Consider the following 24,844-nt stretch of genomic DNA (forward strand, 5'->3'; position numbering starts at 1 on the left):
GACTGATGTGATGGCAATGATTTATCAGGCTTTTCAGCAGTCATCTTGTCAATCACATGAAACAGTTGTTTGCTGTTGCTAGTGGATATAAGTTCTTGAAGATGCTGATGCTTAAAGTTATTGACAAGTTGGTAATATTCTCTCGTTGCTTTCTTCATGTCATCAGATACTACTGTTGTAGATGAACGCTTGGTTTTTCTCGATCTCCTTTCCCTTGCACGAAGGTCTGTTTAGCCTTGCGGATTGCGTAGTTGTACCAAGGAGCATAGGGACGCACTCTCACTTTCCTTTTCTTGATTGGTGCGTGGCGATCTAGATTAGAAGCAAGGGAGTCATTGAAAACATCTACCTTCTGGTCAATTTCCATTTCCTCTAAGTTTGTAACTGCTTCGAAGGACTCGATGATATCTAACTTGAATTGATCAATGTCATGTTCACGTAACATACGGACGTGAATGACAGATGTTAGCGGTGGTCTCACAAAGGGGAGTGAAAAGATGATTGCAGAATGATCTGATGGCAAAGTCTGGGTTACCACAATGTCCCTAATTGAGTGATCATTATCCCTCATAATTACCAAATCAAGAGTGTCCTTTAATATGAGTAGGTTTGACTTGCTCATCGGACATTGTCAGAGCAATCTCCTACCAATATAAGACATCAATACATCAAGTGACCAACTGAAATAGATTTTGAAATACTTCTATATTTAAAAATTATCTTTTTTATTTAGGCCTTAAAAAGTATTCTTGTTTCCTTTATAAATCCAATTATTACTATTTTGTACTTATTATCTTGTTACAGACGATTAATGTAGGAGTATTTGGTGCCCAACTTGTTGGTCTTATTATCTTGTTACAGACGATTAATGTAGGAGAATGTGGTGCCCAACTTGTTGGTCTTATTATCTTGTTACAGACGATTAATGTAGGTCTATGTGGTGCCCAACTTGTTGGTCTTATTATCTTGTTACAGACGATTAATGTAGGTCTATGTGGTGCCCAACTTGTTGGTCTCATCCCATTGAGAGCTATTATGGAGGCTGCTGACTACTACTGCAAGAAAGAAAATCTTTTCATCATGGAAGACTCACAAAGAGTCAGATTGGTAAAGAATTAATTCAATTCATTATTTTCCACAGAATCTTTTTGTTTCCTTTGCTTTTTTCTGAAGACATTCTGATGTTTATGTGATAATTGAATTATAATACTGATTTTCATTATTCATTATTATATACATACAAATGCTTGTTAGTCATTCTTTTTTATTCTCTTTTAATGTAGTTGCTACCACAATCAATACCACAATTCATATGTAATTCATCAAATCTAGCAAAACTTACCAATAATAAGGTTCTAATGGAGTTGTTTCATTATGTCTTTATTTAGGTTGTTGATCGTCTTGGTTTGAGTTCATTAGAACCTTTTAATCCAAGAGAAAAGATCATTGAGTAAGTAATCTCCTTCATAATCATATTCCTCAAACATGTCATTTCATTCCATTCCATTCCTTTTCACTGCATTGCATTGCATTGCATTGTGTTGCATCACATTGCGTTCATTTTCCCCACAAAGCAAGAATGGGAATCGTGCAACCTACTTTAAAATCACTAATAGTTACAATGGATGTATATGCAAAAATAACATTTTAAAGCTTTGAATTCATAGTGGAGTGACGTTAAGTGAAGTAGAACTTTTTGTAGATAGACCCTGTATAAATTCTTATAAAAGATTGACAGCCAAAATAGTGAAAGAAAAGACAGCTACCATCAGCAAAGTAGCAGAACTATCCCTAACAAACACAGGGGCCCTTATTCTGAACTCTAGTTCAAATTGAACTCAATAAGCACAAGAGCGTGTCAACATTCTTGCATAAAGTTAAACCTCTTAATGAAACACTCACGTGCATGTCTCTTGATTTTGACAAGTCCCTAGTGTATTTCATGAAAGAACCATTATCCTTCTGCACCCCATTCTTTTTCTGAATCTGACTAGAAAAAGATAACAATAATCCCCTCAGACCTGCTCCATGCAAGTTATCAGGATTAACAAATTGTCATTATCCATCAGTTACTATGTAAACAGTCAGAAATTCATCCATGTTCTGTCCATACAATGCAAACACCTAGACTTGTTCTTCCTTTGATACAGGTATATGGTTGATAGTGTTAGTGATGGACCTCTTTCCTCTATGACACTGAAATCTTTCATCCTGAATGTTGGAGCTAGGTCATCTGCTCCTGGTGGAGGCTCAGTCTCTGCTGCTATTGGAGCTATGGTAAGATGCTCCCTATCAATTTTCAATGTAACTTTTAATTCAGGAATTGTCTTCCTTGGTGTTTAATTCCATTTGTGACCAGCTGCTCCAAAATCAATTATACATTGCCAGGGAAGGTCATCTGTAAATAGCTGAACAGTAATATGTTCTTAAACAGTGAACAAATAAAAAAATTGATTAATTTTAAGGGGTTGGGAAGCTTGCTGTTAATTTGAATTGGTATAGGAGAATGCAATGGAGGTTATTTATATTGATTACACGAATGTTTGTCCTTACAAAAATAAGATTGAAAACAAAAGAAATTTTAGACACCTTTTTGACATGTTTCTGCTGATCTTAGCGTGTGTTGATGTTTCCTTTTCGAAGACAGAATCAGTGTTTTCAGACGTTGTTTCAGAACGCCAATCGCAAACATGGTTCTTGGAGTGCTGTTTATACTTCACTTTTCATAGGCTGACTTCGCATCATAATTTATTTTAGCAGGAAAGCGAGGTCAAATTGGGTGTGTGATTGTGTGCGAGTGCTGTTATGGTTGACTATTATTTAAACTTTGAACAACTTCTGATAGTTACTTGCATGGAGCTTCTTGGTATACCCATATAATTTTCACTATTGTGAGGATAATCGTAGGTCAAGGGTAAGAGTAGACAAAATGAAGTATATTAGTATACATAATAAAATAATAAGATATCAGTAATAATTTTTGATTGTGTTATATTTATGGCTCAGGGATGTCTCCTCGTCATAATAACTCATGTTCCGTTAGTTTGATCCCTTTACATCCGTTGAGATAAGAGGAGTATGAACAGTGATATTTAATAATCACACATGCAAATTGTTGGAACCTAGGAGTTTGGAGGTAATTCCCTGTTATACCCATGTGAATGTATGTGCGCAGATGTTAATCGCATCGGAAGCATTTCCCAATTTAAACACATTTACGATCTTGGTCTTGTTTATACTTCGTTTTGAAATGTACCTTTTTTGTAAGTTTAAGATCGGTGTTCTGAAACGTCTTGTAAATGAAAACAAGCATGGACGCAGCCGTGTTTTGAACTAAAACACGGCTAAACTATCGCGCAAAGCGTGAGGGGGGGCATCATGGGCCTTCATGGCCCCCATTCCTTTTATGGTTAATGAAACAGAATTGTCATTCATTTTGATTGATATAGTGAATTGTTTTTCTGTATTGATTAATTATTGAAGAAAAAAGCAATATTATCACTCATTGAAATGCACAATGAAGTAGTACATGTATATTTGAACAAATTTGGGTAATTCATGATTCAAGGGGAATAATATCCAAGGGAAACCAATAATAAAGGTGCATACATATGTATATAGGGTTGAAAGCTGAAGAAAGTTGATTGTATTTTGAAGGAATTTGCAAGACAACCAAAAGCTTTAGACTTTGAGTTGCTATAAAATAATAAAACAAAATATTTGTATTACTGAAAAGGTTACCTGAGTTATATTCATCATGTACATGTACCTCGATGGTGACCAAAGTGATAATTATATAATATCGACTGGCCTTGAGGGGAACATCAAATATGTTCCCCTCAACAGAATCATATTGGCCCGAGTCATTAGACGAGGGCAATATGATTCTTTAAAGGGCAATGTATTTGATGTTTCCCGAAAGAAGAGCCAGTCAATATTATTATCGTTACATGTACCTACAGCTGTATAATGTGTAATTCAAGCTATTATTTTAGACCAATTTGTTACATATGCCTGTTGGCTTCTCACTTCCTCTGATATTCACAAATTTGACAAAGTTTTCCTTGTTAAGCAATTATGTAATTGTTTTCGCGCAGTCGCGCACATACAATCAACACGTAAAGTCTTGCGCTTGGATTTGAGTAGCTTGGAATGCATATGCACTAGCTGTTCCGCGCATTATCTATAATGCTTTCACAAACTGGTTCCAACCCAATTCCGCAAATACTGAAATTAGCAATCAAAATCGGCTCCTACTGCGCAAGCGCACTAGCAGAAATATGGCCAATATTGCCCTCTGTTTTTGTACAGTATTTCTATGGGCAAAGCCCGGAGAGGGCAACATGGCAATTGTTTACCCCATTGGTCTTGGATTGAAAGTAGCAAGTGAAATATGACATTTATTCATCTGCTAAAATGCCTTGTATAGGTAATAATGACTAATAGAGCCATGACTGCTCTGCAATATGAGCACCTAATACATTATTTATTTATTATATAATTATCAGGGAGCTGCGCTTGGGTCCATGGTAGGCTGGATGTCATATGGAAACAAGAAATTTGAAGCTCTGGACAGTACTATGAGAAAACTAATACCCCCATTGAGAGATGCCATGCACGACCTCCTCCCCATGATAGATGCTGATACAGCAGCATTCTCTGCTTACATGGTGAGTTTGTAACCTCAGCTCCAGAATAATCACATAAAAGTATTGATATATATTATCCCAAATGATAACAGATTTATCATACTCAATGATTCTTCTGAAGGTCATTATGCACACACAGAAAAGCATGTTTGGGACTACCTCCAAATTGCCAGCGCAAAAACTCAAACAACAAAAATTCAGCCACTTGCAATATTTTTTTAATGTGAGGACTTTTTTAAGAGAAAGCCTTTTCAGTGGATCTTTTTTTTTTCTTCTCAATAATTATGAAAAGAATTTGATTAACACCCACTAGCATCAATGATACTACATATACTAAATGAAACGGCGCCATCACAAGGCAAGAATAAGAAGATATAGAGAATCGTCGCCAAATGGTTTGATGTCTAATGGGCTTTCCTTCGCCAAAGTCCTACTTATGAAACTGACTGGTGCATATAATCTGGAGAGATCGAAGTGTGTCATCATATCCAAGTACTACTATTACTAGAGGTTGGAATAAGATCACAGTGTAAAGAAACTTGGGCTCCAGATAGGAATATTATCTAAAATACATTACAGTCATAATCACCCCCTCCCACCACCAATGGAAGAAAGTAAATGTTGCATTGTTTGTACAGGTATGTACATTGATATAATATTGAAGTTCTCTTTTTCATTTACTGAATATGACTTCTGATTATGTATTTTTTTTTAGAGCGCTATGAAGCTTCCAAAAGGCAGTGATGAAGAAAAAGTTATGTAAGTAAAGCGCTTATAAAAATTTTGATAGGCACTATATAAATATTGAATAAGTAGTATTATTATTATCATTTTGATTTGGTGTCTTTTACCACACTGATTTCCCCCATTAGTCCAATGAAGTGACATCAAGAACGATGAATTGACCACACAGGTGTCTGTAATGTATAAATAAAAAATGTACCAAAGACTTCTGGAAGATGTTGTGTAATTGCTGAGATATTACCAAAATAACTATGAAATTTGAGCACTATAACTGGAATTTTCCAAGCAATAGTAATAATAATATACTGTTAAGCTGTTTCTTTCCCATGTGCTTATCTGTTTTGGTAATCTTCAGTGTGATTGTCTTTCAGCTTAGATTTCATGATAATTCAGTTTACCAGATCTACATCTATGATGATATAGTGACAATAATTGACTTTAGTATCCTTACTTTAGTTAAAGGACAAGTCCACCCCAACAAAAACTTGATTTGAATAAAAAGAGAAAAATTCAACAAGCATAACACTGAAAATTTCATCAAAATCGGATGTAAAATAAGAAAGTTATGACATTTTCAAGTTTCGTTTCATTTCACAAAACAGTTATATGCACATCTCGGTCGGTATGCAAATGAGGGAACTGATGACATCACTCACTCACTATTTCTTTTGTATTTTATTATATGAAATATGAATTTTTTTGATTTTCTGGTCATTGTCATGTGAAATAATGAAGCTTCATTCCTCCCTGAACACGTGAAATTCCATTATTTTAACATTTTGTACTTCAGGCAAGGAGGTCCTAATCATCAAATTCGTAAAAATTGAAATATTGTATAATTCAAACAATAAAAAACAAAAGAAATAGTGAGTGAGTGACATCATCGGCTCTCTCATTTGGATGTAACTGGCTCGTTCATAATACTATTTTGTTAAAAATAAGCGAAATTTGAAATGTCATAACTTTCTTATTTTACATCCGATTTTGATGAAATTTTCAGCATTGTGCTTGTCTGACTTTTCTCTATTGATTCAAATCAACATTTTTCTGAGGTGGATTTGACCTTTAATTAAACCTTTTCATTAAATGGGTGTTCACTGCAACCTCTTTCATTTATCTTTAAGCAGTCCATGAACTAAAGTAAGGATATATAAAAATGTAGATCGGACATACATTGAGTTTTATTAGTTTATATGACTATATTACAATAAATTAACCAAAAAAGTGTGATTATTATCTTTGTTTCTCCACAAAGTTGAGTCAGGAATTATTACTTTTCTGCATTACTCAATACTAATTATACTGAATATTTGTTGTTTTTAGATTTGTATTGAGACCATACATTTACTGAAAAATTTGTGTTATGTACCCTCCATTTTTTAGGAAGTTATTGAGTAAATCAGTGTATACTGCTGTTACACCTACACAATGTCCATGTAGCATCAGAATATTTACATTTGGTCCTAAAAGTCAATTATGGTAATTTGGTCAAAATTTGATAGTAAAGTCAGGTAGCTAAATACCTGAGATTTTCTTGGCATAGTTTTGTTTTAAAAGAAAATAAAAATTTACCTGTGTTACTGGTGTTTACCAGATGTCACAAATTGTTGTGTAACCATCTTTAAAAGACTGTCTGTTTTATCTTGTGTGTAGTCGAGATGAAAGCATGAAATCTGCAATGAAAGATGCTGTAGCCGTCCCAATGAATGTAGCCATCACTGTGAATGCATGCTGGGATACCATGAAGGAAATGGCTCGCTATGGCAACATACAATGCAAGTCGGACCTTCAGGTATGTTGAACAATAAACTGTTTTATAATTGTCTCAAAGACTCTTCTTTATCTCATTATTTTTGTCTCACCAGCGAAGCAGAGTGAGACTTTAGGCGCCGCTTTTCCGACGGTGGTGGTGGTGGCGTCAACACCAAATCTTAACCGAAGGTTAAGTTTTTGAAATGACAGCATAACTTAGAAAGTACATGGACCTAGTTCATGAAACTTGGCCATAAGGTTAATCAAGTATTACTGAACATCCTGTGCAAGTTTCAGGTCACATGATTTAAGTTCAAAGGTCATTTAGGGTCAATGAACTTTGGCCAAGTTGGGGGTATTTGTTGAATTACCGTCATAACTTTGAAAGTTTATTGGTCTAGTTCATAAAACTTGTACATAAGAGTCATCAAGTATCACTGAACATCTCATGCGAGTTTCAGGTCACATTACGAAAGTCAAAGGTCATTTGAGGTCATTGAACTTTGGCAATTTTAGAGGTAATTATTAGATTGCTGTCATAACTTTCAAAGTCTATAGATATAGTGTATAAAATGTGGATATACATGTAGGGGTAATCAAGTATCACTGACAAGATTTAGGTCACATGATCAAGGTCAAATATCAATGAACGTAGTATTGTATCATTATATGAATAGTGTTTTTTGTGAATAATTATTTCATAGTAGTTTTCAAAGTCAGCACTGCTGCTATATCGAATTGCGTGATGCAGGTGAGACCGCCAGAGGCATTCCACTTGTTTTTTTCATTTACCTGTAGACAGCTTGAACTTTGAAAAAAAATACAAGAAGAATTTCTCTTGTCTTTTCTTGGTTTCAAAAGTCGGCATATGTAGGCTTGTTGTACTCCGCCAACTTCTCTCTCAGAAATCATTGATTATTTTTATGGACTGAAATTCCCATAATGTAATCTTTTTTTTTGCAGGTGTTTCTGCCTTTATTGATATTTCAATCCATGAATCACAGTAATGATAATGCATATATATATAAACAAATACATACATGAATGATAGAATTACAAATTGTGACAATTACATAATAGAAGAATAATTTACATAGATATACATGTAAGCAATAACAAATAAAACAAAATGCAGTGGCCAGCTATCGTAAGCACAATGTTTGAGAGAATAAGCAGCCAATAGCTGTCATCTGTTATGTAGTAGAAGTATAGTAGAAATGCCCTTTTCTTCTAATTAGGCTTTAAAAATATGATATATTTATATAGTCAAAATATGAGATATTTATATAGTCAAGATATGAGAGAGGGCTGGGTTAGTTTAGAAATCTCACATAGGCTTTTTTCCATTGCACCAGCTTGCCAATTTTGAACCATAAGAGACATGAATTGGCAAGGGGGACATCTAAATTCACTTTCAAACTAGACACTTTAGGTATGATACAAAAAGTTGGTTAAAAATGTTCTCCGATGGTACACGGACTTCTTACTCAAGTATAATGCAAAGTTTTAAATAATCTGGTTTCCTCTCATTGAATAGGTTGTAGTGATATTGTTTCAATTACCCTATTACATGCCCATCTCTCCCTTCACTTTGTTTGATTCAATTCATCCCCTATCCTGTATGTGATCAATTTAATATGAATTATTCAGTTATAATCAGATATCATTAATACCTCCCTACAGTGTGTCTACAATCAATGAAGGGTTTCATTCTTATCAATTGGTAGATTATTTTATATGATTTTATATAATCATTTATCATAAAAGCTTATACATTAAACAATGATCCTCCAACATGACTCCTGATCTTTTAGATTCAACTTTTGAGAGACTCCTAATCGATCAAATCACAGAGCTTTTTTACATTGTGAAGAACCTAGTTGCTCCGAGTCAAGGGAGTGTTCACACATAACTTTTGAGATAATTGTGTCTATGTGACCTTGAGTTTGAACCCCTTGTGTTCCATTGGTACTGTACAACATATCAGTCATAAATATAAGTTGATTTTCAGCTTATAGTGCTAAACTTTGAGTGTAAATGTATGTAAGGCCTAAACATGAGGTAATCTTGATAGTTTTACCCCTTATTTACCGTCGTGCAAAATCTTTTGGGACCAAATTTGCGACTCCCTGGTGCATGGTTTTGAAATAGCGCAACAGTTTGTAAGTGCATGTCGGACCCACTTGCTCAAAAACATGATTTCGTGTACAAAGTCTATGCAAATTGTGTTTTTCAACCAAAAATCATAAATGTATGATCATTTTTACTTTTGTTGGATTAAATTGATTTATTTTATGCTATATATATATAATAATAATAATAATAATATAGGTATATTTACCCAGGGTAGCCACTTCAGTTTCGAAAACTGTTCTACCAGCGGGCCCTGCTATTATTATTACCCCAGCTTTAGCTGAGCTGCCTAGGCAAAAGGGTCCCTGACAAATTTCATTAGAAAAAAACAAAAAACAAAGGTTTGAAAAAACAAAGAAATACCTAATAAGAATATAAAAAACAAAATAGATAAGAATTAATTATATTTTGGCAATTTTTGGTCAATATTTTTTTTTTTAATAGAAATGTAAAGATTTAAAACTCGCCAAAATTTAGCATTCTCCTAGCTATATAAACTGAGTTATAGGCAAAAACATACCCCCAAAAACAAATTTAAGGCAAATTTCATACCCTTATTTTCATAGTTAATTGATAAAAAGATGTAAAAAATGTATTTTTTCTTGAAAATTTTACCAAACAGTCTTGCAGTTTTTATCCGGCTCTATGTGCGTACACATTTTCGCGGAGATCAGTGGCTGAGATATGGGGGGGGGGGGGTCCAATTGACCCCCCCCAGTAGTATATTCTGGTCTGAAATAGCCCTGTTAAAAGTTATCATGAGAACATAAGTACCGACATGTACCTACATATTATAAAACAAGCTTATAAATCTTTAAGTGCAGGGAGCTTAATAACATGAGATAAATTGTTAGTCATGTAATTCATGGAATGCATTGAAAAATACTATTCTATACCTAGCTGATAACCCACAGTGAGTATGCAAGAATAAGTTTTCTTTGACAGTTCGAACTAACCACTTTTTGCAACCAAACTGAAATGGATGTAACCCCTTTTGAAAAAAGGTGATTTTTCTGTGCCAGTTTTGTTCACTTTTTAATGGGAAATTCAAATTTTCTTAGGTATCATCTTATAGAGAGCTCTACTAAAAGTCTATATACATTATTAGACAAAAGAAGAATCCAATTTGATGAAAAATGGATCTAACCCCTTTTGCAACTAAGCTCTTTATATATGTAAATGTACAACTGCTTTTTACGATTTTGTTTTTTAGATTCCTGGCTTAAAAATAAAACAAATCCTATTTTCTTGAACTTTTTAAGAGCTAGCCTAGGTTTTATTGTCTCGCCTGCAATAGGCACTGATTTTCCAACGGCAACTGCGGCGTCGTAAACATTAAAATCTTAACCAGGATAAGTTTTTGAAATGTCATAACTTAGAAGCAATACTGTATGTGGACCTAGTTTATGAAACTGACATAATGGTAATAAAGTATCACTGATTATCTTGCCCAAGTTTCAAGTCACATGACCATGGTCAAAGGTCATTTAGGGTCAATGAACATTATTAATTGTTGATGACGTATTACACAGGAACAGATGCAGTAGATTGAGGCAGTGATGTTTGGTTGACATACAGTAGGCCTATGTTGAAGAAAATTTAGCATTTTTTGAGATTTTTTTTAATGTTTAAGTGACAATGACAAAATTTTGTTTGCCAGCATTCTTTAATGGCAAAAGTTTACTGCAACGGGCCCCAGGTTGTTTAATCATGCAGTTCAATCGTTTACATACATGCACTGGAGTAATAAAAATGTTGGAGTACATGTACCTTGAGCACCTAACAAGTAGGATATGTGCCCAATTTGAATACCTTATAAAATAATAAGAGTAAAATGATAGTAATAATTTCAATGATATGGGGAGAAAGAAGAAGGAAGATAAGAAGGAGATGATGATGATGATGAAGAAGAAGAAGACTTTTTTACTTTTCAAAATGACGCTTTATGTACAATCAAACTATAACATATACAAATGAAATATCAGAATAATATACTTCCTAAGTACAGAAAAGGACTCATAACAAACCAGTCAAAGTAGGCCTATACTAAAAATGACCAAACTAGCTCAAAAGAAGTGCTGACAGAACAAAGGGCATTGTTCACGCACCATCGCTTTGTGAAGGCAGTAACGTTATTTTGTAGCTTGAAAAACTCATAATCAAGAAAAATCCTGCTTTTCAATTTGGATTTCCAAACCAATAGGGGATCTGAAAGATTCAAAATACGATAAAGCCAATAAATGGTCCTTTTGAAACTAATGAACAAAAAGTTACACAAATGCACGGTTTCCTTGCAGCGGCCCAAAGCATGAGGAACCAGTGCCCAGTATAAATCAAAGTCAATATTAATGTTTGGAATGAGTTGGTGAATCAGACGATGCAAAATGTTGAGGGATACCGGTAGTCCAGGGGTTCTCAAACTTTTTCTTTGAAGGGCCAGATGAGACTCGAAATAAACCTGAAAGGACCAGGGTCAAGTGGATACTTAGAAAAAAAAATGTGCGCAAAGCGTGAAGACCCTTACGGCCGGGGTCGTAGATGCTCTCTGGTGCAATCTGGCCCTTATTTTGGGAGAATTTAATCAAAAAAAATTATTGCAGTTTCATATGGAACACAGGCAAAATTAGAAAAGATTTCAAAATACAGCAAGAGTCAATAGTAATGACAACAAAATTGTACTTTGTTAAAAGGAATGTAGATTGTATTTATGTCAATTTTAACAAATACCTGGAATTGAATAGACAGATGTTTTGTAGTAGGCCTATCAATATTTTTTGTAGTCAAAGTAGATTGGCCTTGTGCTCGATTGCGGCAAAATGAATGCATACTTGTCTGTCCATTCTTCATAGAAAACACGATTTTCAGCATCCACCTTTCTTTTCTTTGCAGAACTTGATGCCATCTTGACCTGGCTAACAATTAATGACTAATGTACTCCTGAGAAAATCCGGAGAACTGAACCGGCAATTAAGTTTTTGTTTTAACCAAATTGATCGCGTGTTAGAATGTGTGCGCACGCGTGTTTTTTTCAAATGCAACATTTGACGTGAAACTTCTTTTTTCAATGTAGCGCAGCGCTGGTCATCTAATAAGAAAGTAGAACAGACAGAAAAGACTCCACTAAACTTTGTTTAAAATTCAAATTAATTTGACTGCCACTTCTCTTATTACGGTTTCATGGATACACAATGTAATCATATTGAGCATATGTTTCATATTGTGACTTAAAAGTGATTAAAAAAAAAACCAGCAGAGTCTCGCGGGCCGGATAGAGAAGCTCCGCGGGCCGGATCCAGCCTGCGGGCCGAAGTTTGAGAACCCCTGCGGTAGTCTATTCATAGTCCTTGTCTTACCGCACCATCCGCACTGTATCGGAATGTCCTTGTTAAAATGGTGAAGAATTTGTAATGACGGCAAAACATTGTGGAGTAGCTTGTACTGTGTGTCTCCGTCCTTTTTTTATTGTTGGTGGGGCATATATTTCTGTCCAGTTTATTTTCTTGCTGCTTGAGATAATTCCATTTTCATGCCAGTATGAAGGAAATGATGAATCATAACTGTTCAATCGGCTTTTCAATGCACGATAAATAGATTTGGTAGATAGTTCAGCTGTAGCTGCTCCTCTCACCAGTTTAATCACTAAGGGGGTGGGTGAGCTGCAATGTGGACGAAGTGGGGCTTTGAGTCCAGCTAAAGTAAATATAGTGGGGAAGATGGCAGATAGGTAATTTTTAGGGTGCAAAGTTCTTATCCAATGAAATGTGGAGATAGGTGTTGACGACTTGCATGGTAGGATGGATGGAGATGAAGACTGTCAACTGTGTACCACTTGCTATTGATGTGGTCAATGATGGGCTTAATGAGCGTGATTCGAAACACAAAGAGCCGTGCAGGGAAGACCGTGCTGCCTTCTAGCAATGGGGGAATTAGAGCAAAATAATTGAGCGGCATGTTTAAGACATGATTAACAGAGAGGGAAGTAGTGTCAATGTGAGCTACCGAGGCCCTCCAAGCAACTAATAATTCTGAGCAAAAACATTGGAGATTAGTGAGAAATTTTGGGTCTAAATCATTAAAACACAGTTGGCAATCAAAGTTTAGACCCCTATATTTTTTTAAGATTGAGAGAACACAATAGGTTAGCTGGGTGAGAGCAAAAATTAAGAAAGCGTAGTAAAAACAAAAACCGAGTGTAGACTTGTGCTTGAAGAGTAACTAAACCAAGTCCACCATTGTTGGGTTCACAAGACAATATTTGTTTCTTAATGAGATGCTGTTTATTAGACCAAACAAAATTGACCAACATATCTTGGAGTTCATTGTGTGTGTGATTGGGGACCGATAGTGTCTCCAAAAAATGAAAAACTTTTGTGGCAGCTAGTTGGTTAGCTATGAGAATCTTGCCTTTAAATGACAAATAATTAAATTAGATAGAGGGGTCCGCCGAAAGTGTTTTATTCAGTCTATCCTTACAAATCACCCAGTTTTGCTGGTAATAAGTATTGGTGTTACCTAAGTGAACTCCAAGAAAAGTTAATCCTTCAGTACTCCATTGACAAACAAGTGGTTTATCATTTTGCCTACACCACGAACCAGCCCAAAGGCCGTTTCACTTAACAAGCATTAGACGAATTACTGTATGTATTATAAACATTCTGAATAATGTTAAAACGATTTTCAGAAGATAAAAATATGGTTACATCGTCTGCGTAGGCTGATACAGATACATTCAAATTGACATCGGGTATTTTAAAGTTACACTGTGCCAAACCTTGTCTAAGTAAATTGAGAAAGGGTTCAATTGCTAATGAGTATAGCATGCCCAAAAGAGGGCATCCTTGCCGAATCCCTTTTTGGAAACAGAACGGTGCGGTTAATGAACCACATAATTTAACAAAGATTTCTGCATGACAATACAACAACTTAACACTCGAAATGAAAGAGTTTCCGAACCCCATTGCCATTTTATCCAAAGATATTCACGAGATATATTATCAAACGCTTTCTTTTGATCATGATTCACCATGGCGAGAGGGACATCGGCAGGATTTGCATAATGAATAATGTCCCTTATTAAAATTATGTTATCATAAAGCGGTGACAACTCAATAAACGAGTTCTGAAAAGTAAAGCCTTTGTGTATGGCATCCAGCACTGCCGTGCGAGAATTTAAAGTGATCATTTCACTTTGTTCTGATTTAAAAAATTCTCCTTTTGGTTCCTGAAAATGGGCTAAACATTAGGCCTATAGTGTAAAAATACCATCCCAAAAGTTTCAAAGTATTATATTTACAGGATCAATTTTAAAACCTTGGAGATGTAAACCAAAGTTTGAAAATTATTGGGAGTTGGTTTCAATGACTATGTGTATACAGGGAATCTGTGCACCACAACACATTAATTCTAGATGAACACAGCATGACCTACATACAGTGTGTACAAGGTATTCACTGAATGTACAGTGCAGTTAATAGTGTGTGTATAGAAGATACACACAACACAAGGCAGTCAAAATAGCCAACGGACTTTTTGAATTGGAGAAAACTGGTCATAAGCTGAACCCGTCTACTAGACGGTTCTCAAAATCAGGCTAATAAATTGCTACTTGTCTCTAAATTAGAGTTTTTCATCCTATATTGTGGTCTGTTTCAGGGTTTTTGAGGACAAATACAGGCACTCATACGCACGTTTCAACTCAGTTTGAGAATTTTTTAAATCAGCTGCTCACAAAGTTAAACAATCCCTTTAAATAAATTGCAATTCTCTTTTGGCTTATGCGAGATGCCGAGACAGAACAGTCAGCTGGTACACATGCGTTAGCAAATTCCTTTACATATTCATGAATTGAAACAGTTGGAGACGAAACAAAAGAGATACCATTCTTTCCGGCGACTGACTCAGGTAGGTAGAACACCCGAGGGTTGTTGAACTGAAGTCCCAGGAAGGTCCTGGGCCTCCCACCCAGCCTCAGCCGCCATGGCCACTTCACTCACAACAAGAAAAAGAACACTTGAATATTACACAATTTTACAGAAAATGAGAGCTCAACAATGGTGGACCAAAATAATGCTTTGCCTTAAAAAACACTAAATACTATTCATAACAACAAATAGGACCAGAAGGGCCAAAAATCCCCCCAAAATTCTTACGAGCTCACACGAAACACTTCCTTCCACGTTAAGAAGAAGCTCTACTAATGTATATAACGTTTCACAGTCTCTGTTAGATTGCCTTTTAAGAAAACTACAACATAATGTTGCCAGTATAGTCACCATGTCCCCTAAGAGAAATCACATAACCCCTATACTCATAGCTCTTCACTGGTTACCTGTTGTACATTGTATAATTTTTGAATTGCTCTTGTTTTCCATTCATACACGGAACTGCGCCACAATACAATTGTAGTTTGATAACTCCTTATAATCCCTGTCACACCGACAGGTGGGTGTTTCATAAAGCTGTTCGTAAGATACAAATGACTTTACGCACGACTGGTGATCCTTTCTTGTTCTCTGTGACATCCCTATTTAATTGATTTAGGACCTAAGAACATGTTCCAGTCGTGCGTAAAGTTGTGCGTAACTTTACGAACAGCTTAATGAAACACCCACCAGGTCTGCTAGTTTATCCTTACTTTCTGTATACCACAATCTCTTGAAAAACAGATACAATGAGTACTTTTCTTTCAATAGCATTAGTCAACTGCATGTATATTTTTTATTTCACATTTACATCAAAACACCAAAAAGATATTCAAATAAGACTTTAAAAATAACTAAAGGGTTACACTTTAAGTTTATGTTAATGTGTAGCCCCTAATCCAAAACAAATGCAGATACGAAGAAATCAAATTAATTCTATTTTGTCAACACCCTTAATATAATATCTAATCAAAATTGATACATATATAGTTCAATTGTCTATGTATATTTTTTTCATAAAACATCAACATTAATAACGAATGGATGAAACAAGTATATACCCAATAACGTTGATATACACAGTAATCAAGGCACGTACCTGACACGTATAGCATTTTGCATCTTCACATATTCTTTATTTACAGATGATTCTAACAAAAAATAAGTTGATCTGAAGTTAAACATGTTGAGAAACTCAGACAAACTGCAATCAAATGAAAAGTAGATGTTGCACAGCAGCACTTGCTGGTGTACATAATAATGAGCTTAAAATTGATAATATTTTCATTATTATACAGGTTGGTTCTAAGGCCATGGAGCTAGCTGTTTGGGGAGCTTATTATAATGTGATGATAAATCTGCCTAACATAGCAGATCAGGAGTACAGGGATAAGGTAGGTCTTCTTTAATTCTTCTTTTTTTTCCTTTCCTCAGAGTTCCATTATTGGATAAATATTTTTCCATTTCAAACATCATTCATCAAATGTTGTCACTGTTTTTTTGATATTCATTCCTAAACTACATGTATATCATGTCTCAGATGCAAATGCATTGCAAATGGGTTTTAAAATATGTGCAGTTATATATACAAGAGCTTCAGATAAGATATTGTAGGTATTCTCTTGACACTTCTGCCTCCATGTTCTGGCATATGTTTATCAATCTTCTCACTTTTACTCAACTAGTGAATTATTTGTTATGTGACATATTGTACAACGCCTACTTAGCTTGTTGTATACGAGCAAATGGGAGGCTGAATGTGAAACATTCGTACCGTTGCACAAAAGACGTACCATCCAAAATGTACCGTTGCACGGCTTTAGGAGGTGAATAGCTTGCTGGCTAAATGCGCAATGCTGCCCGAGGTCATGTGCGCTTGTGGGATTTTGCTTTTCGCTTTCAATTTTTTTGCTCCCTTTTCACCCCTTTTCATAGATTACTGCAGGGTAAAACACTGTTTTTTTTCATATTTTCGCTAAAATCTGATAGCGAAATAGCGAATATTCTTATTCATGCAATGGTGCGAGATTTGCATTCGGTGAAAGAAAGAGACGCTCTATTCAACTCGGCTAACGCCTCGTTGAATAGAGCATCTTTCTTTCACCTCATGCGAAATCTCGCACCATCGCACTCATGCCTATTCACTATTTGTATACTGATATATTGGGAATTGATCAGTTTTGTTGATTCATCACATGAAAAAAAACATTTATTCATTTCATGTTTTGGCTTGGGATTTCATTTTATATCACTCCACCCCCATGCTTTCTCTCTTCCTCGCTTTCTGTCTTTGCTTACTTTCTTCTCTATTTTCTCTTTTCTTTCTTTCTTTCTTTCTTTCTTTCTGTCTTTCTATCTTTCTTTCTTTCTTTTCTTTCTTCTCTTTCTTCCCTTCTTTTCTCTTTTCTTTCTTTCTTTCTGTCTTTCTTTTTTTCTCCTCATATTTTTCTCTATGTCTCGGGCTTTGTTTGTCTTTCTATTCATCTTACTCTTTCCTTCTTCTATCCATTCTTTTAACTCTCTATCTCTCTCTGTCTTATGAAATTATTATAATTTAACATTGTTTTGTAATGTGTATTTGATGAGTTTTGTTCCAAAAGGAGCTAAATCCACTTTTGGTATTTTTCTGTAAATCAAGTTTTTTTTTTATTCACCACTTTCCCTTATTAAACTGGGGGGGGGGGGGTCAATTTGACCCCCCTCAACAAATTTTGTCACTCCGCCGTCGCACTCATTTTTTTTACTGCGCCGCTCACTGACTTTACTTTAAAGTCTTGCGCATCTTTTGAGACCAAATTTGCGACGCTTGGGTACGCGGTTCCAAAATTAAGCAACGTTTTGTAAGTGCATGTCAGACCAGAAATTGCTCAAAAACGTGATTCCGTGTAAAAGTCAATGCAAATTGTGTTTTTCAACCAAAAATCATAAATGTATGATTATTTTTAGTTTTGTTGGTTTAAATTGATTTATTTTATGCTATTTATGATCGCAAAAGGGTCCTCGACAAAGTTCATCGGGAAAAACAATAAAAAACAAAGGTTTGAAAAAACAAAGACATACAAAAGAATTCAAAAAACAATAAAATACATAAGAAATTAATTATATTTTTGCTATTTTTTGTAGATATTTGTTAGAAATGTAATAATTGATACTCCCACCAAAAATTAGCATTCTACTAGCTATATAAATTGGGTTAAAGGCAAATACATACACAAAAAAACAAATTTATGGCAAATTTCATATGCTTATTTGCATAATTAATCAATAAAAAATATTATGATTTTTTTTTTTACTATACACTCTTGTAGTTTAAATTCGGCTCTATGCGCTTGCAAATTTTCGCGGCGATTGCACAATCAGCGGCCGAGATCTGAGGGGGGGGGGTCAAATTGACCCCCCCCCCGTATATACTGATCCGACATAGCCCAGTTAAGATAGGGTTAACCACTGCTGATTTATTTTGATATATATGATAGTACTATCATCTTATATTAATTAAATCATGATTTTTATCAATCTAGCATTTAGTATTGATTTTAAAGAATTTTTAAAATTTAATTTTTCATGGATTTAGCTCCTTTTGGAACAAAACCTTAGTAAAATGTAATTTTTTGCCAATTTGAACATGTTTGAATTTGGAAATTGAACACGAAACACATAAATATGGCTAGCTTAAAGGACGGCAACTTTTCAATATCTAATTCCAAAAGGAGCTAAATCCAAAAATATTCATAAAAATTGTAAAATTCTGTTATTTTCAGCAAAATTTTCACTGATGATATAAAAGGGGACATCCCGATAGACCGCGGGTCCGATAGACCGCGGGTCCGATAGTCCGCGGGTCCGATAGACCGCGGGTCCGATAGACCGCGGGTCCGATAGTCCGCGGGTCCGATAGACCGCGGGTCTGTTAGTCCGCAGGTCCGATAGACCGCGGGTCCGATAGTCCGCAGTGTGTGTAAAATTATGATCAGATATATCAAATGTCATCGAGAGGTCCAAAGGTCAAATGATACGAGACCATGGGGTTCTATCAGGTGCGGATCCATGGGGGGCCGAGGAGGAACTGCCTCATGCACCCCCCCCCCCACCCCAGCTCAAAAAAAAGAGGGGGGAAGAGGGGAAAAGGGAGAGAATAAAACGAGAGAGAGAGAATAAAACGAGAGAGAGGAATATGGGAAAAGAAGAGAATCGAAAAGAGAGTAAGAGGGAGAAAGGAAGAGAAGAAGAAAAAGGGGCAAGGAAAGACAAAGAAAAAGGGAGAAGAAAGGGGGAAAGAAGAGAAAAAAGAGAGGAGGGAAAAGGAAGAGAAGAAAAGAAAGGAGAAAGGAAAAGGAGGAAAACGAAGAAGAAAAAAAGAGGAAGGAAGAGAAGAATATTTAAATAGAGAGGAAGATGGGAAGAAAGATAAGAAAAAGAGAGAGAGAGGGGAAGAGGGGAAAAGAAGAGAAGAAAAAGAGAGAGGGAGAGAAGAAAAAAAAGATTAAAAGAGAAAAAGGGGGAAAGGAAAGAAAAAGGGGGAAAGAGAAAAAAAGAGGAAGAGGGAAAAGAGAGTAAGAGGGAGAAAGGAAGAGAAGACAAAAAAAAGAAGAAAAAGGGGGAAAGGAAAGACAAAGAAAAAGGGAGAAGAAAAGGGGAAAGAAGAGAAAAAAAGAGAGGGAAAAGGAAGAGAAGAAAAGAAAGGAGAAAGGAAAAGGGGAAAAAAAGAAGAAAAAAAGAGGAAGGAAGAGAATGATATATAAAAAAAAGAGAGGAAGATGGGAAGAAAGATAAGAAAAGAGAGAGAGGGGGGAATAGAGGAAAAGAGAAGAAAAAAAGAGAGAGTAAGGGGGGGAGGAAGAGAAGAAAAGAGAGAGGAAAAGACGGGAAAAAGGAGAAGAAAAGGGGAAAAGAAAAGATGGCGAAAAAGAGAAGAAAAGGGGGAAAGGAATACAAGAAAAAGAGAAGAAAAGGGGAAAATAAAGAGAAGAAAAAGAGAGAGGAGGAAGGAAAAGAAGAGTAGAAGAAAAGGGGGAGAGGAAGAGGGGGAAAGAAAGAGAGAAAGAAAGGGGAATGAGGATAAGAGAAAGAAAAAGAAAAGGAGATGGGAAATGAAAGAGGGAGATGTTGACCCGGACGCATGACATTGATGATCTTCGGAATCAGATTGGAATTCTAACCACGAGCAAAGAATCGTCTGATCTTCGTAGTCATGGTACCCAAACACCTTTTGATACTGATAGTGAATATAGTGATACACACCTACCTGTCAATGAGAAGCTTGAGTCAGCAACAAAACATCTGATGTTCCACTGAGTAATGACGTACGTAGCCATGGCACCCAAACAACTCCTTTTGATGGAACGGATTTCCACTCGAGTTAACGACGAAACCAGCTAATGATCAACTAAGAAATGAGCGTTTCCGTCTTATACGGTCAAATACATCCACTAACCCGTCATTTTATACTTCGACAAGAAATGAACAAGGACTTCAAAGCATCTCTAACAGAAGCAATGTCAGGTCTTACCATAATGCTTACACGCCTTCAGTTACATCGCGACAGTCGCACCAAGACGATCAGCGTAACCACTTCAAGGATGACCATAGAAACGATCTTAGAAATGATGATGCTATATTTCAACGTCAACAGGCATACATGTCTTCTGGTCCACAGACCCGTTCCTTTGCTGATCCTGATCAATCTGAAGGATTACTCAGGTTGTTATAACTGTGGTGAATACAATCATAACAGTTCTCGATGCCGTTATAGTTTTCGGCTCCAATGTCGCCGTTGCCTTAGGTTAGGACATAAAGCAAAGTCCTGTTTGTTAGAATATTAGGTCTTCGGCCAAGATGAGAGAGCCGAATTCAACTCTTTTCACTGTAACCCATATCTTGCTCCGCATGACTCTTCAATTAACCAATGTAATTATACGTCTCCAACAACTGAAATTAACTCTGTTTCACGTCATGATGATAGTTTTTCAACTGATAGTTATCAATCAAATAACTGTGCTTATGAAATTCATGCTGATATTCTTCGGAAATATAATAGTCTTAAAATTGCCCATATGAATGTTCGAAGTATTTTTGGTAAACTTGATGAAATTAGCTTTCTATTAAAAAAACTAGAACTTGATATCTTATGTATATCCGAAACGTGGTTGAGCAATGCAATAAAAGATGGTATGATTAATATCGATAATTACAGTTTATTAAGATTAGATAGAAGTAGTAAACGTGGAGGTGGAGTATGTATGTATATTCGTAGTACTTTATCTTTCTGTCGACGGCATGATTTAGAGCATGATTCCTTAGAAGCATTATGGATAGAATTAAAATTAAAACACGAAAGTTTGATTATAAGCTGCTTATATAGACCTCCAAATTCTCAGTCCGAATTCTTTGATCATATATTCAATGTCTTAGAATTGGCATCAATTGACAATAAGAAATTGTGTATACTTGGTGATATTAATATTGATTATTTTGATACCAAATGTAGTGGGAAAAAAATATTGATGACATGGAGAACCTTTTTCTTCTAACTCAACTGGTAAATAAACCCACAAGGGTAACTCTGACAACATCCAAATGTATTGACCATATTTTTTCAACTAATCCTAATGATCATTTAATAACAAATGTTGCACCGATTTTTCTCAGCGACCACTACTTGACTTATACATGTCTTAATTTTAGAAATTAGTCTACTTGCCATAAAACAGTGCGTTTCAGGAATTATAAAAAAATTGACCAAAAGTTATTTCTTGATGATTTATCCAAAAGTTCAATATGCAATGATAATTTTCGTGCAACGATGACATAAATACCGTATGGAAGAGTTGGAAAAATATTTTCCTTGATATATGTCATAAACATGCTCCCCTTAAAGTTATCAGAGTTAAAGAACGTTACTCTCCGTGGATAACTGGTGAAATTATTGATCTTATGTACCGGCGTGATTTCTTGAAAAGAAAATATTGTAAATCCAAAGCGGTAGATAATCTTCATCATGTTAAAGAATATCGTATTGTAAGAAATCAAATTACTAAATTAATAAGAAAATCTAAACGTCAATACTTTTCCGAGATTTCCACTAAATATAAACATGATCCAAAGAAATTATGGAATGAACTTACTTTGATGACTGGAAATACAAAAAACAAAAATTATGTTCCAGCTGAATTAGACTGTAAAACAATGAATGATTATTTTATTAATGTAGGCAAAAATTTTAATTACAAAGAAAAGGATATTAACTGGAACCAACCACAGTGTATATATGAATTTGATTTTGAGCATGCTAAACCTGATGAAGTGTTAAAACTGCTCCTGAGTCTGTCATCCACAAGTAACCTAGATGTTATGAATTTTGATTCTAAACTTCTACGTTTAGCTGCACCTCTTATTTATAATTCACTAAGTCAAATTTTCAATTTAAGTTTATTGTCAGATATAATCCCGGACGACTGGAAAAAGTCAAGAACAACACCTATATATAAGGGTAAAGGATCAAAATCAGATAAGTCAAACTATAGACCAATTTCAGTCGTTTGTCATATTTCCAAATTAATTGAAAAAACTGTTCAAAAACAACTTCTCGTTTATTTACAAAAGTTTGATCTTATCAATATTGATCAGTTTGCTTTCATTCCTAACCACTCAACTGTAACCTTCTTGCATAGTGTTATTGACGATTGGTATGGGGCATTCAATGAACGTGAAGTTGTCGGGGCATGCTTCCTTGACATTTCTAAATGCTTCGATTCAATCGATCACAAGCTATTACTATTCAAATTAGAAAAATACAGCATTACTCGTACTTCATTGAAATGGTTTGAATGTTATTTAAGTAACAGAAAGCAAATGGTCTGTTGCCATGGTGAAATGTAATCATATAAAGATGTAGATATCGGAATTCCGCAAGGGAGTGGGCTTGGCCTGGCTCTTTTTCTCTTAATAATTAATGATATTTCTACTTGTCTCAACAGTGGTGAATGTAATATTTTTGCTGATGACGTGGTAATTTATGATTATGGTTCCGATGTCAATGAAGTTACTTTAAAAATGCAAAAGAATATCGACAATGTTAAAAAATGGTATGATAAAAACCACTCAAGTAAAAACGTCAGTAAGACAAAGGTAATGCTGTTGAGAAATAGGTCTTATTCATGCGATAAGATTAATATTTTTATTGATAATAATTTGGTGGAACAGGTGAAATCCATTAGATACCTCGGTGTTAAAATTGATGAAAATTTGAATTGGGGTTCGCACGTTAATCAAATATCCAAAACATTAGCCTACAAGATATTTTCACTCGGTAAACTGAGACAATTTTTATATGACAAATGTTTTGCCAACTTTAGATTATGCCATTTCTGTTTGGGGAAATTATATTGGTAAAAAGGAACTAGATCACTTAACACGATTACAAAAAAGAGCAGCACGCTACGTTACAGGTAATTTTGATTACGTTAACAGCCGTGGTGAAGATCTCATGAAGGAACTCAAATGGCCTACTATTGAGCAAAGACGTGATTATTTTTTAGCCAATATTATGTTTAGGTGTATACATGGAATGGCTCTTATCAGATTATGTAATAATATTGAGTTGGTAGTTGATAGGCATGACGTAAGAACTAGAAATTGTGATACACTCAATGTTATACCACCCAAACCGAATTTGGAATGTTTTAAGAGGTCTTTTTTATTTTCAGGATCAAAAATCTGGAATAATTTACCACATTTTCTTCAAAATCTACCTTCAATAAACTCCTTCAAGAGAATGTATAAAAAGCTCTTCCAATGTTAAAGGGGAGTGAAATCTTTGGAATAGGTAGTTTCAGAGGGGGGGGGGGGGGGGGAAGGGCAAAGTTATATTTCACATGGGGGCGCCAAGTTTATGTTCAACCGAGGGCGCCAAATTGACCTTGAACTTAGGGGGCTTCATGCTAATTCATTTTAGACCGGGGGCGCAACATTGCTCGTATTGCCTGTTTATATAGTGAAATATATGTCCTGCCCAAAAAGCTTAAATTAATGCGGCTGAATTAAAATACCTCTTTTTTACGATAATAGACAAAAACAATGTTTTCGAGTTTTAAGTCTGTTTAGCGAGATAGATATCCTGTTCAGGGTCACAAAAAAGGGTTATTATCAAATTCAGCTCGTGCTACGCGCTCGCAATATTTCATCAATGAGGTATGCATCCTCTGCATCAATCCCACATGTAAGTGTTAGTGTATTTCAAGTCAACATACATAGGCCGATCCAAGGGGCAAAGATTTTGCCCCCCCCCCATGTTGGCGCAAAAAAGGGGTAAGAAACAGAAAAAAGAAGAGAAAAAGCACAAGCAATTAGAATAGGAATTATACCTTAGTCCTTCTTAAGTCAGTATATAAAAAAATTGAGCTCGCGCTTCGCGCTGGCATCAATAAATTGTTTAGTTATATACGCATCCCGACCTGACAGGTTTTTTATGCGAACGAGAAGCACAAGCTGAAAATATTTGATATTCTAACCTGACAACTGAAAATGTATTTTTCATTTCATCATTATAAAAGTTTTCAGCTAGCGCTTCGCGCTCGCATTCATTTCTTAATAGATATGCATCGTGTTCATCATAACAACTACTAACATAGGCGGATCCAAGGGGCC

The 24,844-nt window shown here is 35.4% G+C and overlaps 1 protein-coding gene across 1 annotated transcript in view; it reads left to right on the forward strand.

Moving 5' to 3' along the window:
* Nucleotides 1-24,844, forward strand: part of LOC129274787 (formimidoyltransferase-cyclodeaminase-like) — a 56,653-nt gene that overhangs the window by 22,094 nt on the left and 9,715 nt on the right. Inside the window, exons 8-14 of the mRNA XM_064108992.1 lie at nt 976-1,107; nt 1,389-1,450; nt 2,151-2,277; nt 4,509-4,670; nt 5,365-5,408; nt 7,047-7,185; nt 16,498-16,593. Of these exons, the coding sequence (XP_063965062.1) occupies nt 976-1,107; nt 1,389-1,450; nt 2,151-2,277; nt 4,509-4,670; nt 5,365-5,408; nt 7,047-7,185; nt 16,498-16,593 (762 nt within the window). The remainder of the gene's footprint in view (nt 1-975; nt 1,108-1,388; nt 1,451-2,150; nt 2,278-4,508; nt 4,671-5,364; nt 5,409-7,046; nt 7,186-16,497; nt 16,594-24,844) is intronic.

The sequence above is a fragment of the Lytechinus pictus genome, chromosome 13, assembly GCF_037042905.1.
Source record: "Lytechinus pictus isolate F3 Inbred chromosome 13, Lp3.0, whole genome shotgun sequence".
NCBI classification, from domain to species: Eukaryota; Metazoa; Echinodermata; class Echinoidea; order Temnopleuroida; family Toxopneustidae; genus Lytechinus; species Lytechinus pictus.